This window comes from Salvelinus alpinus, chromosome 20, assembly GCF_045679555.1.
Source record: "Salvelinus alpinus chromosome 20, SLU_Salpinus.1, whole genome shotgun sequence".
NCBI lineage: Eukaryota > Metazoa > Chordata > Actinopteri > Salmoniformes > Salmonidae > Salvelinus > Salvelinus alpinus.
The window spans coordinates 26,840,044-26,852,270 of NC_092105.1; the positions used below are offsets into that span (position 1 = coordinate 26,840,044).

General features: G+C 43.3%; 1 protein-coding gene across 1 annotated transcript; it reads left to right on the forward strand.

Moving 5' to 3' along the window:
* The first annotated feature begins 4,449 nt into the window (after window positions 1-4,449).
* Window positions 4,450-12,203, forward strand: lcp1 (lymphocyte cytosolic protein 1 (L-plastin)). Its single transcript, XM_071355197.1, has 16 exons — window positions 4,450-4,630; window positions 7,467-7,543; window positions 7,666-7,826; window positions 7,961-8,090; window positions 8,809-8,941; window positions 9,062-9,143; window positions 9,290-9,455; window positions 9,622-9,764; window positions 9,924-10,019; window positions 10,206-10,401; window positions 10,529-10,607; window positions 10,709-10,823; window positions 10,929-11,062; window positions 11,202-11,322; window positions 11,468-11,592; window positions 11,691-12,203. Exons 2-16 carry the CDS (start codon window positions 7,477-7,479, stop codon window positions 11,821-11,823), a joined length of 1,881 nt encoding a protein of 626 aa, XP_071211298.1. The 5' UTR covers window positions 4,450-4,630; window positions 7,467-7,476; the 3' UTR covers window positions 11,824-12,203.
* The last annotated feature ends 24 nt before the right edge of the window (window positions 12,204-12,227 follow it).

The window sequence follows — 12,227 nt, forward strand, 5'->3', positions numbered from 1 at the left end:
GCCGACGTGAGTAAGACATTTAAATGTGTTAACCCTCGCAAGGCTGCAGCCCAGACGGCATCCCTAGCCGCGTCCTCAGACCATGCACAGACCAGCTGGCTGGTGTGTTTACGGACATATTCAATCTCTCCCTATTCCATTCTGCTGTCCCCACATGCATCAAGATGGCCACCATTGTTCCTGTTCCCAAGAAGGAAAAGGTAACTGAACTAAATGACTATCGCCCCGAAGCACTCACTTCTGTCATCATGAAGTGCTTTGAGAGACTAGTCAAGGATCATATCACCTCCATCTTACCTGTCACCCTAGACCCACTGTAATTTGCATACCGCCCCAATAGGTCCACATACAATGCAATCGACATCACACTGCACACTGCCCTATCCCAACTGGACAAGAGGAATACCAAAGTAAGAATGCTGTTCATTGACTACAGCTCAGCATTCAACACCATAGTACCCTCCAAGTTCATCATTTAGCTTGAGGCCCTGGGTCTCAACCCCACCCTGTGCAATTGGGTCCTGGACTTCCTGACAGGCCGCCCCCAGATGGTGAAGGTAGGAAACAACATCTCCACTTCGCTGATTCTCAACACTGGGACCCCACAATGGTGCATGCTCAGCCCCCTCCTGTACTCTCTGTTCACCCATGACTGCGTCGCCATGCACGTCTCCAACTCGATCATCAAGTTCGCAGATGACACAACAGTAGTAGGCTTGATCACCAACAACGACAAGACAGCCTACAGGGAGGAGGTGAGGGCACTCGGTGTGTGGTGTCAGGAAAATACCTCTCACTCAAAGTCAACAAAACAAAGGGGATGATCGTGGACTTCAGGAAACAGCAGAGGGAGAACCCCCCTATCCACATCGACGGGACAGCAGTGGAGAAGGTGGAAAGTTTTAAGTTCCTTGGCGTGCACATCACAGACAAACTGAAATGGTCCACCCACCCACACAGACAGTGTGGCTGAAGAACTGTGGCTTGTCACCTAAAACCCTCACAAACTTTTACAGATGCACAATTGAGAGCATCCTGTCGGGCTGTATCACCGCCTGGTACGGCAACTGCACCGCCCGCAACCACAGGCCTCTCCAGAGGATTTTGCAGTCTGCACAACTCATCACCGGGGGCAAACTACCTGCCCTCCAGCACACCTACAGCACCCGATGTCACAGGAAGGCCAAAAAGATCATCAAGGACAACAACCACCCGAGCCACTGCCTGTTCACCCTGTTACCATCCAGAAAGCGAGGTCAGTACAGAGGCATCAAAGCTGGGACCGAGAGACTGAAAAATAGCTTCTATCTCAAGACCATCAGACTGTTAAACAGCCATCACTAACACAGAGAGGCTGCTGCCTACACACGGACTTGAAATCATTGGCTACTTTAATAAATAGATCACTAGTTACTTTAATAATGCCACTTTAATAATGTTTACATATCTTGCATTACTCATCCCTTATGTATATACTGTATTTTATACAATCTATTGCATTTTGCCTATGCCACTCTGTCATTGCTCATCCATATATTTATATGTACATATTCTTATTCCATCACTTTACTTAGATTTGTGTGGATTAGGTAGTTGTTGTGGAATTGTTAGATTACTTGTTAAATATTGCTGCACTGTCGGAACTAGAAGCACAAGCATTTCACTACACTCGCAATAACATCTGCTAACCGTGTGTATGTGACCAATAAAATTTGATACATTTAATAAAATATTTACTAAATAAACTAAAGTAAAAAAATCGAATCGATCAATAGGCAACACAAGAAATGTACATAACAATAACAAGACTATATACAGGGGGTACGGGTACCGAGTTAATGTGCTGGGGTACAGGTTAATGGAGGTAATTTGTAAAGTGACTATGCATAGATAATAAACAGCGAGTAGCAGCAATGTAAATAGTCCGTGTGGCCACTTGATTAGTTTAGTTGTTCAGCAGTCTTATGGCTTGGGGGTAGAAGCTGTTAAGGAGCCTTTTGGTCCCAGACTTGGCGCTCCGGTACTGCTTGCCGTGCGGTAGCAGAGAGAACAGTCCATGACTTGGGAACAGTCTATGACTTGGGTGACCGGAGTTTTTGACAATTGTTGGGGGTTTTCTCTAACACCGCCTAGTATATAGGTCCTGGATGTCAGGAAGCTTGGCCCCAGTGATGTACTGGGCCGTACGCACTACCCTCTGTAGCGCCTTCCGGTCAGATGCCATACCAGGCGGTATTGCAACCAGTCGGGATGCTCTCGATGGTGCAGCTGTAGAACTTTTTGAGGATCTGGGGACTCATGCCAAATCTTTTCAGTCTCCTGAGGGGGAAAAGGTGTTGTTGTGCCCTCTTCACAACTGTCTTGGTGTGTTTGGACCATGATAGTTTGATTGTGATGTGGACACTAAGGAACTTGAAGCTCTCGACCCGCTCCACTTCAGTCCTGTCGATGTTAATGGTGGCCTGTACGGCCCTCCTTTTCCAATAGTCCATGATCAGCTCCTTTGTCTTGCTCACATTGAGAGAGAGGTTGTTGTCCTGGCACAACACTGCCAGGTCTCTGACCTCCTCCCTGTAGGCTGTTTCATCGTTGTCAGTGATCAGGCCTACCTACCACTGTTGTGTCGTCAGCAAACTTAATGATGGTATTGGAGTCGTGCTTGGCCACACAGTCGTGGGTGAACAGGGAGTACAGGAGGGGACTAAGCCCCACCCTTGAGGGGCCCCAGTGTTGAGGATCAGCGTGGCAGATGTGTTGTTGCCTACCCTTACCACCTGGGGGCGGCCCGTCAGGAAGTCCAGGATCCAGTTGCAGAGGGAGGTGTTTAGTCCCAGGGTCCTTATCTTAGTGATGAGCTTTGTGGGCACTAGGGTGTTGAACGCTGAGCTGTAGTCAATGAACAGCCTTCTCACATAGGTGTTCCTTTTCTCCAGGTGGGAAAGGGCAGTGTGGAATGCGATTGAGATTGCGTCATCTGTGGATCCTTTGGGGTAGTATGCGAATTGGAGTGGATCTAGGGTTTCTGGCATGATGGTGTTGATGTGAGAGGAGCAGTGTGATTCACATCAATGCGCTATGTAGATATAAATAATAAGTGATATCCGTATCACCGTTGACTACACCGCTGTCATCTTTACCTCCAAGCGTTTATTCAAGTTGGATAATCTTTGGATGCCGACAGCCGTTGCACCATTGGAAGCCATAGCTTGGACTGTAGCCTACAAAAGCCTATTCCTGCTCTTTTCCCGCGATCCATCAAACACATTTGGTGTGTCATCATAGTGGTCTCTGACTTGTGGTCAGACTCATTCAGGTGGAACAAACTTAAACTTGCCCTTTTTGTCAATGCTGATATGAATGTCTTTGAGAAAACCGAGAAGTGTCAAAGATTTCTTTTCGCAAGCATCCTTTCTGAATTTAAAAGTAATCCTCAAAGTAATCATATAGTTTTTCAAAAGTATCTGTAATCTGATTACAAGATTTTTGCTGGTAATTTAACGGATTACAGTTACTGTTTTTTGTAACATGAAACGGATTACATGTAATCCGTTACTCCCCAACCCTGAGAGTATGCCAATGCAAATATGGCAGAAAAGGTATGTACTGTATGTGTCACGCCCTGACCTTAGAGAGCCTTTTTATGTCTCTATTTGGTTTGGTCAGAGTGTGATTTGGGGTGGGCATTCTATGTTTTTGTTTGCTATGATTTTGTATTTCTATGTTTTGGCTGGGTATGGTTCTCAATCAGGGACAGCTGTCTATCGTTGTCTCTGATTGGGAACCATACTTAGGTAGCCCTTTTCCCTCCTTTCAGTGTGGGAAGTTAACTTTGTTTGTGGCACATAGCCCTTAAACTTCACGGTTGTTTTGTATTGTTTATTGTTTTTGTCGGCGTCATTTCTAATAAAAGGAATATGTACGCTCACAACGCTGCGCTTTGATCCACTTCTTACGACGGCCGTGACAGTATGACAATGTTATATGAAGTGTGAAAAATAAGTATTGGCTTTTATCAGTAAAATATATTCTCAGCTCAACTTGCCTGACAAAGCTGAAGAACATATGCACATCCAGGTACATTTTGCAGGTGCTGGAGTTGCTCAACTTGCCCAACTGCCATAAATGCCATAATTTGTCATTTTTTCACTTAAACAATGGGGAGGAACCAGAAAGATCAGTTTTAGGTAGTTATGAGTCAAATAAATTCTCAGAGCAGGCCCAACTTGCACGGCTGCCATAAATGCCATAAATTATCTATCTTTCACTTAAGCAATGTGGAGGAACCAAATAAATCAGTTTTAGGCTACTGGAATATTTTGCAGTTTTTTTTATTTTATTTTTTCATTGGGGCAACCTCAGAGCAGGCCCTGCTTGCTCCCACCTTGATGACTCCGTGGCAGGCAGCAGATTGCCATATAAAGACACAACGTCTTTCATTTCTCTTAGTGAAGTTGTCCTAGGTTGCATGTCACTTCCTTCCTAGTACATTTGAATAGATTCGTTGTCAGTTGATTCTGAGGGAGAGACAGTGCACTGCCTGTCAAGCAGTGAGAGCAGCAGACACACTGAAGGAAGGAGAGTGAGTCAGAGACCACAAAGACAGGCCTTCCAGTCAACTCACCTCCCTAAGGTAATTCAATCTCCTGACCTTGGGGCCTCTCTGTGTCAGTGTCTGTGTGTGCCTCTGCATGTGTCAGTATTTCATTGAATCTACTGGGAAGATGGTCTGTGACTGCATGTTGATTTTGATGAGGATGAAGATGAATGATGATGATAAGGATGATGAGTTTCTGTTGCTTTAACAGTCCACAAGTGTTCACAGATGGTCCTGTGTGTAAATAGATGGTGTCTTCCTGGATCTGAGGGCAGCATCTGTAGTTTGCATTGATTTACAGTAGCCTAACAATATGCTTAATAATCATAAAGTATCCTCTTGCTACTTTATCATCCAAGGATTGTTGTTACACAGTCACATAATACATTGATACAGTATTACAAAAATTGTTATATAGCCCTATAGTGAATTCTGATGTTCACAGGAGAAGCATTGCCATGTCATGACTTTAGTTTTAGTATCAGCATGGTGGCAGAGAGCAGAAGTAGTCTAAATCATTGCATAGTGTTTAAACAGGAAGTTAGTTGGGTTGTGGTTAGCCTTGCTGCAACTGCTGAAAATTCTAACATGTGAAAGCCTACAGTAACTTAGTTAAACATTTACATTTTCTAAAAGTTTCCAACATATCATCACTAGTCATCCAATAACGTGTGCTTACATGTTAAGCATGCGGAATTTGCTGGCACATACACATCTGTAAACTTCAACTCACCACTGCTGTATTCATTTAGAAATTATGAACAATAAATAATACATACTGTATGTTGTCTTTCAATAGTGCTTGAATAATTAATAACACACTACACTTAAAGGGGCAGTGCAGTTAACTTAATTTTCCTTTTTTTAACGATATTTACAAACTATGAGGTCGAAATAACACTCTTAAATTGTGCAAAAGGTGATAATGCCCTTTTTGTGTAAGAGCTGGGGTTTTTTTATGCCTGAAATTTCAGCCTGTTTAGGTGGTGCAAATCTTTTGGCCCACATCTTGATTATAATAGACCAATGACTGTTCATCTGGGTAAGGTGGTGGGCTCTAGACCATCCTATCAGCCGATCAGGGCTGTGCATGTAAATATCTTAACATTTGTTTCCTAACATCCACATGATCAGACTGAGCATTTCAAGGGCCAAAGGAGGCTCAGATAACAAATATATTTTGGAGTTATTTTCATTAAATAAACAGTAATGACCAAGATTTGCATGTGAAATCCGCGGTACCATGATGGATGTTTGTGGGTATTGCAGTTTTACTTCCATAAAGGCCCTTGATGATTTTAGTGCCTGAGACCACAGGTAATCCTTGATGATTTTAGTGCCTGAGACCACAGGAAATCCTTGATGATTTTAGTGGCTGAGACCACAGGTAATCCTTGATGATTGATGATGGTTTTAAGGATTTCAAATCAAGGAACTGGATTTGCTTGAGGAAAGATAACACCCCTCATGATCAAATTGCAAAGACACATTTACTTCATCATCTAAAAGGCAGGTAGCCTAGTGGTTAGAGCGTTGGGCCAGTAACTGAAAGGTAGCTGGATTGAGTCTCTGTAGTTCTGCCCCTTAGCAAGGCAGTTAACCTACTGTTCTCCGGTAGGCCGTCATTGTAAATAAGAATTTGTTCTTAACTGACTTGCCTAGTTAAATAAAGGTTCAGTATTATTATATATTTTTTTAAAGTAAAGTCTGGGTAAATGTCAGCCCTAAAAAGGCAGTAATATCCTATAGTTAGATTAGTGAACATTACACTGTGCCATCCAGTGTGTGGTTTATTGAATAATCAGAGTGTATTTCAGTGCTGATTGGAATGTAATGCTTACAAAGTGACAAAGCTGGTAATTTTGAGCCATGGTGTGTAAAGACATCAGTTTCACTTCTGTTTCTGACCTCTATAGCTATAGTGTGAGAAAGGGAACAAAACCCGGATTTCCTTGTTTTTACTTATTTGAGCATTCAAAACTGTGCTACTACATACCCACTGGGCAAAAAGTGGTTGAATCAACTTTTTTACACATCATTTCAACAAAAAATTGTAATGTTATGTTGAATCAACGTGGAAAACGAATTGGATTTGCAAAAAGTTATCAACATAAGGGATTTAAAAAAAAAAATGTACCCAACTTTTAACCTAAATCCAATGACATGATGACATTTTTGTTGATTTCACGTTGAAGTCACAGAAACTCAACTGAAATTAAATCAAAGATGAATAATGAATAGATGAATAATGGTCTCTAGACCCTTCTCCACACTATATGTTTAGAAAACCATCGATGCAATCTCAAGGAGCCAAGCTGATTTGTCCTGATGCGATGGGTGACAATGGAAAGAGAAACATTTGTTACTCATCTCCAAACTTCACACCTCTGAGGCAAGCAGAGCAGACATAGTTTGAAGTAGGTCTCTGTCTCTAACATGACCTTATATCTCTCGCTGTATCTGTGGTATACAGCTTTAGCGGCCTCATTGAAACCACACAGTGAATGGCAGCCATTCTTCCTGTCTGTTATCACTACAGCTACATCTACTCCCCTCTCAACTCAGACTGGGGCCTGAAATGTATACTCAGTCCTAAGGCAGATGAAATAAAGACATGAATAAAGATATGAATCGTGTGAATGACCTCACCACCTTAGCAGAAGTAGGAAGGAAGTAGCTCGCTAGAAGCAGGATGTTTCACAAAGAAATAGACATCAGAGCCCAGAACCTCTGGGTAGAGCACATTTTTTTGAAATTATCACAATGACAAAATGCTGAAATTTAATATTTATTCTAGTTCCTCCCTGTTGAGTATGTTCAGTACCGTATGGTTTTAGTGAAAAAAGGTGAAGTTATGTGTAACTGGTTTCAGATTCCACAAGATGGCTGCTCCAGCACAGATCTCTCAGGATGAGTTGGAGGAACTGAGAGAAGCCTTTGCTAAGATCGGTGAGAGCCTGACAGGGAAATTCTTTGTAGACTCACTTCACTCTTATCCTGGGTCCCTGATTATTTTTGCATTCAACAAGGCTACATTCTATGTGACCTTTGACCTATATTTCTTATTCCAGATGTTGATTCTCACGGCCACATTGGCACAGATGAGCTCAATGACCTGTTCAAAGCTGCCAACCTGCCATTGCCAGGATACAGAGTCCGAGAGATCATCCAGGATCTTACCAAGACAGGAGACCTGCATGACGGCAAAGTCACCTTCAACGAGTTTGCCAATGTAAGTTCAGAGGTCAATAGGTCAAAATCAATGGCAGTTACAGAAAGTCAATGTCAAAGAAGAGCAGACCATACTTTGAGACATCTTGACATGACACCAGAGATACATGGTCTCATCTCTTCTCATTCACTAAGGTGGTCCATGGACTGAAGAGCACAGAGGTGGCTAAGACCTTCAAGAAAGCTATCAACAAGAAGGAGGGCATCTATGCTGTAGCAGGAACCTCAGAGCAGTCTAGCTCAGGCACACAGCACTCCTACTCAGGTGATTGTCCCTACTTGTTTCACTGGCTGAGAATACCCCCAAGATATCTACTTCAGTCTGTCTAGATACATCTGTAGCCAACATCACACAGGAAGCACTTATCATTCCAATGAGGCATACAGAACCATATCTATGTAAGGACTGGGTGTCGGAGTACGAAGTCAAACGCAGGAAGCAGAGGGTGCAATAACAAATGTTCCCTTTTAATGAACACAGAGAAACTAAAGTCACCCTTCTAATATACTGGGTGCTCATAAAAAACTACCCCAGACACGGGGGGAATGAAAGCAGTCCAGTAACCACGTAGACACGTAGTACAAAACAGACACCACGCTTAACAACTAATAATCCCGCACAAAGAACCGGGCGGGCCGGCTGATTGATAAGCCCAACTAATTACCAACAAATGAAAACAGGTGTAATCAATAAACACATAAGGAGGGGGAGAAAAGGATCAGTGGCAGCTAATAGGCCGGTGACGACGACCGCCGAGCGCCACCTGAACGGGAAGGAGAGCCTGCCTCGGTCGGAGTCGTGACAATCTATCTCTATATGTGGAACAATCCATCAGTACAACAAGACTTCCTGGTCTGTGAAGTTACACATCTATACGTCTCTGATTGGCCAATGTATACAAATATTTCTCCATAAATACAAATACTCCTACATGTATAATGTTGTGCATTCCCCCCATGCCCACACATTTCTCCACTGACAGAGGAGGAGAAGGTGGCTTTTGTGAACTGGGTGAATAAGGCATTGGAGAAAGACCCAGACTGCAAGCATGTCCTCCCCATGGACCCCACCACTAACGACCTGTTCACCGCTGTCGGAGATGGGATCGTTCTATGGTACTTTCTAACTGGTCTCATGGACTTACTTTAGAGTATGTGCAACCTTGATGATATAAATCAATCCCTACAGAAATATTCCATTGATATCAACCTATGCACCTCTCCTTCACCTGGTAGTAAGATGATCAATCAGTCTGTTCCGGACACCATCGATGAGAGAACCATCAACAAGAAGAAGCTCACACCCTTCACCATCCAGGTAACCTTTTACAGACTGTTCAACACCAGCTGACTCAGAGGACTGCAGCTTTGTATAACCCATTGACAGTCCTTTCTTTGTCATTATATACAGTATATACTGTATGCCATGCACAGGTATCTATACTGTTTTGTGTGCTCTAACAGGAGAATCTGAACCTGGCTCTTAACTCTGCGTCGGCCATCGGCTGCCACGTGGTAAACATCGGAGCAGAGGACCTGAAGGAAGGCAGGCAGCATCTGGTCCTAGGCCTGCTCTGGCAGGTCATCAAGATCGGCTTGTTTGCAGACATTGAGATCAGCAGAAACGAAGGTGTGTGTGTTAAATGTTTATTTGAATATGGATTTTCAATGTTTTGGTGTGTTTTATAACTTTATAACATGTGAGTGTGTATGTATATCTATAATACTGTACATCACTTGATCTCTGTAGCTATGTATGTTAATGAGTGTGTTATTTCAATGATGTGTGTGTGCAGCTCTGATAGCCCTGCTGAGGGATGGGGAGAGCCTGGAGGACCTGATGAAGCTTTCCCCAGAGGAGCTGCTGCTGCGCTGGGCCAACTACCACCTGGAGGAGGCCGGCTGCTCCAAGATCAACAACTTCAGCTCTGACATCAAGGTGGGTCATACGCACCATGTCTGTCCTGGATTATCATATGACTGTGTCAGTCCTGGATCGTCATATGACTGTGTTGGTACTGGATTGTCATATGACTGTGTCGGTCCTGGATCTTTTTGTGCATTTGTGATTGTATAAATTTTCTGTTTTGCATTACAGGATTCTAAGGCCTACTACAACATCCTGAACCAAGTGGCCCCTAAGGGAGATGAGGAGGGAATCCCTCTGATTGCCATCGACATTTCAGGGATAAGGGTACCTGGTCATCCCACCCTAGAAAACATCATCCATTACAATTCCATTTTAGGCAACCTGATCAACAGACAGTGCTGTTCTTCTTTTTTGGTTAAAAGTGCCTAAAAGTGACCATATTATCAATGAGTGATGCATCATAGATACAGTAGATGTTGCTGTTAAATCTCTCCCTACCGCCCCCTGCAGGAGAAAGAGGACATAAAGAGAGCAGAGTGCATGTTGGAGCAGGCTGACCGTCTTGGCTGCCGACAGTTCGTCACAGCAACCGACGTAGTCCGCGGCAACCCCAAGCTGAACTTGGCGTACATTGCCAACCTGTTTAATAAGTATCCTGCCCTGAAGAAGCCAGAGAACCAGGACATTGACTGGAGCTCCATCGAGGGTCAGGGTTGGGACCATCCCAAACCATAACCTAGTTCCTGAGCATCCCCTCTTCCTGATTAAATAATATAAACCATATATACAGTACAAGGCCTGAACCAGTGTGTAATGTTATCTGTCACTTACAGGTGAGACCAGAGAGGAGCGCACCTTCAGGAACTGGATGAATTCCCTGGGGGTCAACCCTCGTGTCAACCACCTCTATGTGTAAGTACAGTACAGGTCACTCCATCTTATTATACACCATTTCCAACCATTTACAATCATTTGGAAACCACACTAATGTAATGTGTGTGCATGTTTTACAGGGACATAGATGATGCTTTGGTCATCTTCCAGCTCTATGAGAAGATCAATGTGCCAGTGGATTGGGACAAAGTAAACAAACCCCCTTACTCCAAACTGGGCAGCAACATGAAGAAGGTGAGACTACGAACAATAAGTGTTCTCCCACAGTGCGATCATGATTAAACTGATCAATTGATTGAATTATTATTCATTGATTTATTATGCGTTTGTCTGTGCCAGTTGGAGAACTGTAACTATGCAGTGGAGCTGGGGAAGAATGAGGCTAAGTTCTCCCTGGTGGGCATTGCTGGACAGGACCTGAACGAGGGCAACCGAAAACTCACCCAGGCCCTGCTGTGGCAGCTGATGAGAAGGTAATGCAACAGAACATTATTAAAAATGCCTTAGATATTTTTTCCCCTGTTCAAGTCAAGTGATCAGGAAAAACTCATAAGCAGGCCCAGTGCCATCTCCATAATTCCACATTTAGAAGGATCCATCTCTTTCTCTCAGGTACACGCTGAACATTCTGGAGGAGCTTGGTGACGGGCAGAAGGTGAATGACGACACCATCGTCACCTGGGTCAACGACACACTCACACAGGCTGGCAAAGGCACCATCTCTGGATTCAAGGTAGGCTGTAACTCTGCTGTTTAACATTTTCCTGACCATGGTACCTTTTTTGAAGTACTAGACTTCATTCTACTTTTCCAAGTAGAATAAGTAAAAAATAAAGCATCCACCACAGCAATAGCTCAGTGTGTGTGTACCTCTGTAGGATGGGTCCATAACCACCAGTATGCCAGTCCTGGACCTGATTGATGCCATCCAGCCAGGCTCCATCCGCTATGATCTAATCAAGGTGGAGGACCTGACTGAGGAAGAGAAGCTCAATAATGCCAAGTACGTACCATGTGATGATAACATTTGAGTACTAGCTTGATGAAATTAAATGTTCAGGACAACAGCTAAGATGTCCCCTAAATCCTGCCTATTGTCAGGTATGCCATCTCCATGGCCAGGAAAATCGGAGCGCGGGTGTACGCCCTGCCTGAGGACCTAGTGGAGGTGAAACCTAAGATGGTGATGACAGTGTTCGCCTGCCTGATGGCCCGAGGCATGAAGAGGGTGTAGTGGTCACAACCCCACAGAACACATCACATGAAGAGGTGATCAGTAGAACAACCAGAATCAGGTTACAGAAGATATCAGCTCACTAGGTCAATACTAATTCAGTAATGTAGCTAGTATGTCTGGAAATCAGTGATTCAAAACTCAGGGCTGATAATGAAGAGCAGAAAACAAATAATAATACTGTACCTGGAGTTATACTGGAAATATATATATTTTTTTAATTTAATGTAGCATCTTATTTTGATAAGATTTAGCTCTTTTTTACATAGAAACTTCTTTACTTGATGCTATTAATTTCAAATTGTGACCATTTTGCTTTCAGACTAACATTTGTGAAATGATATCAAGGAAACAGATTTTATAAAATAATTTAAAACAAATGTTGTGCGTCTTGGTTTTGTTCA

What these genes read in the sequence shown, in the direction of transcription:
- lcp1 (XM_071355197.1), top strand. Translation starts at nt 7,477, where the DNA reads ATGGCTGCTCCAGCACAGATCTCTCAGGATGAGTTGGAGGAACTGAGA. An exon ending in CTGTGGCAGCTGATGAGAAG is followed by an intron (nt 11,063 to 11,201) that starts GTAATGCAACAG and finishes TCTTTCTCTCAG; the next exon opens with GTACACGCTGAACATTCTGG. An exon ending in GCACCATCTCTGGATTCAAG is followed by an intron (nt 11,323 to 11,467) that starts GTAGGCTGTAAC and finishes GTACCTCTGTAG; the next exon opens with GATGGGTCCATAACCACCAG.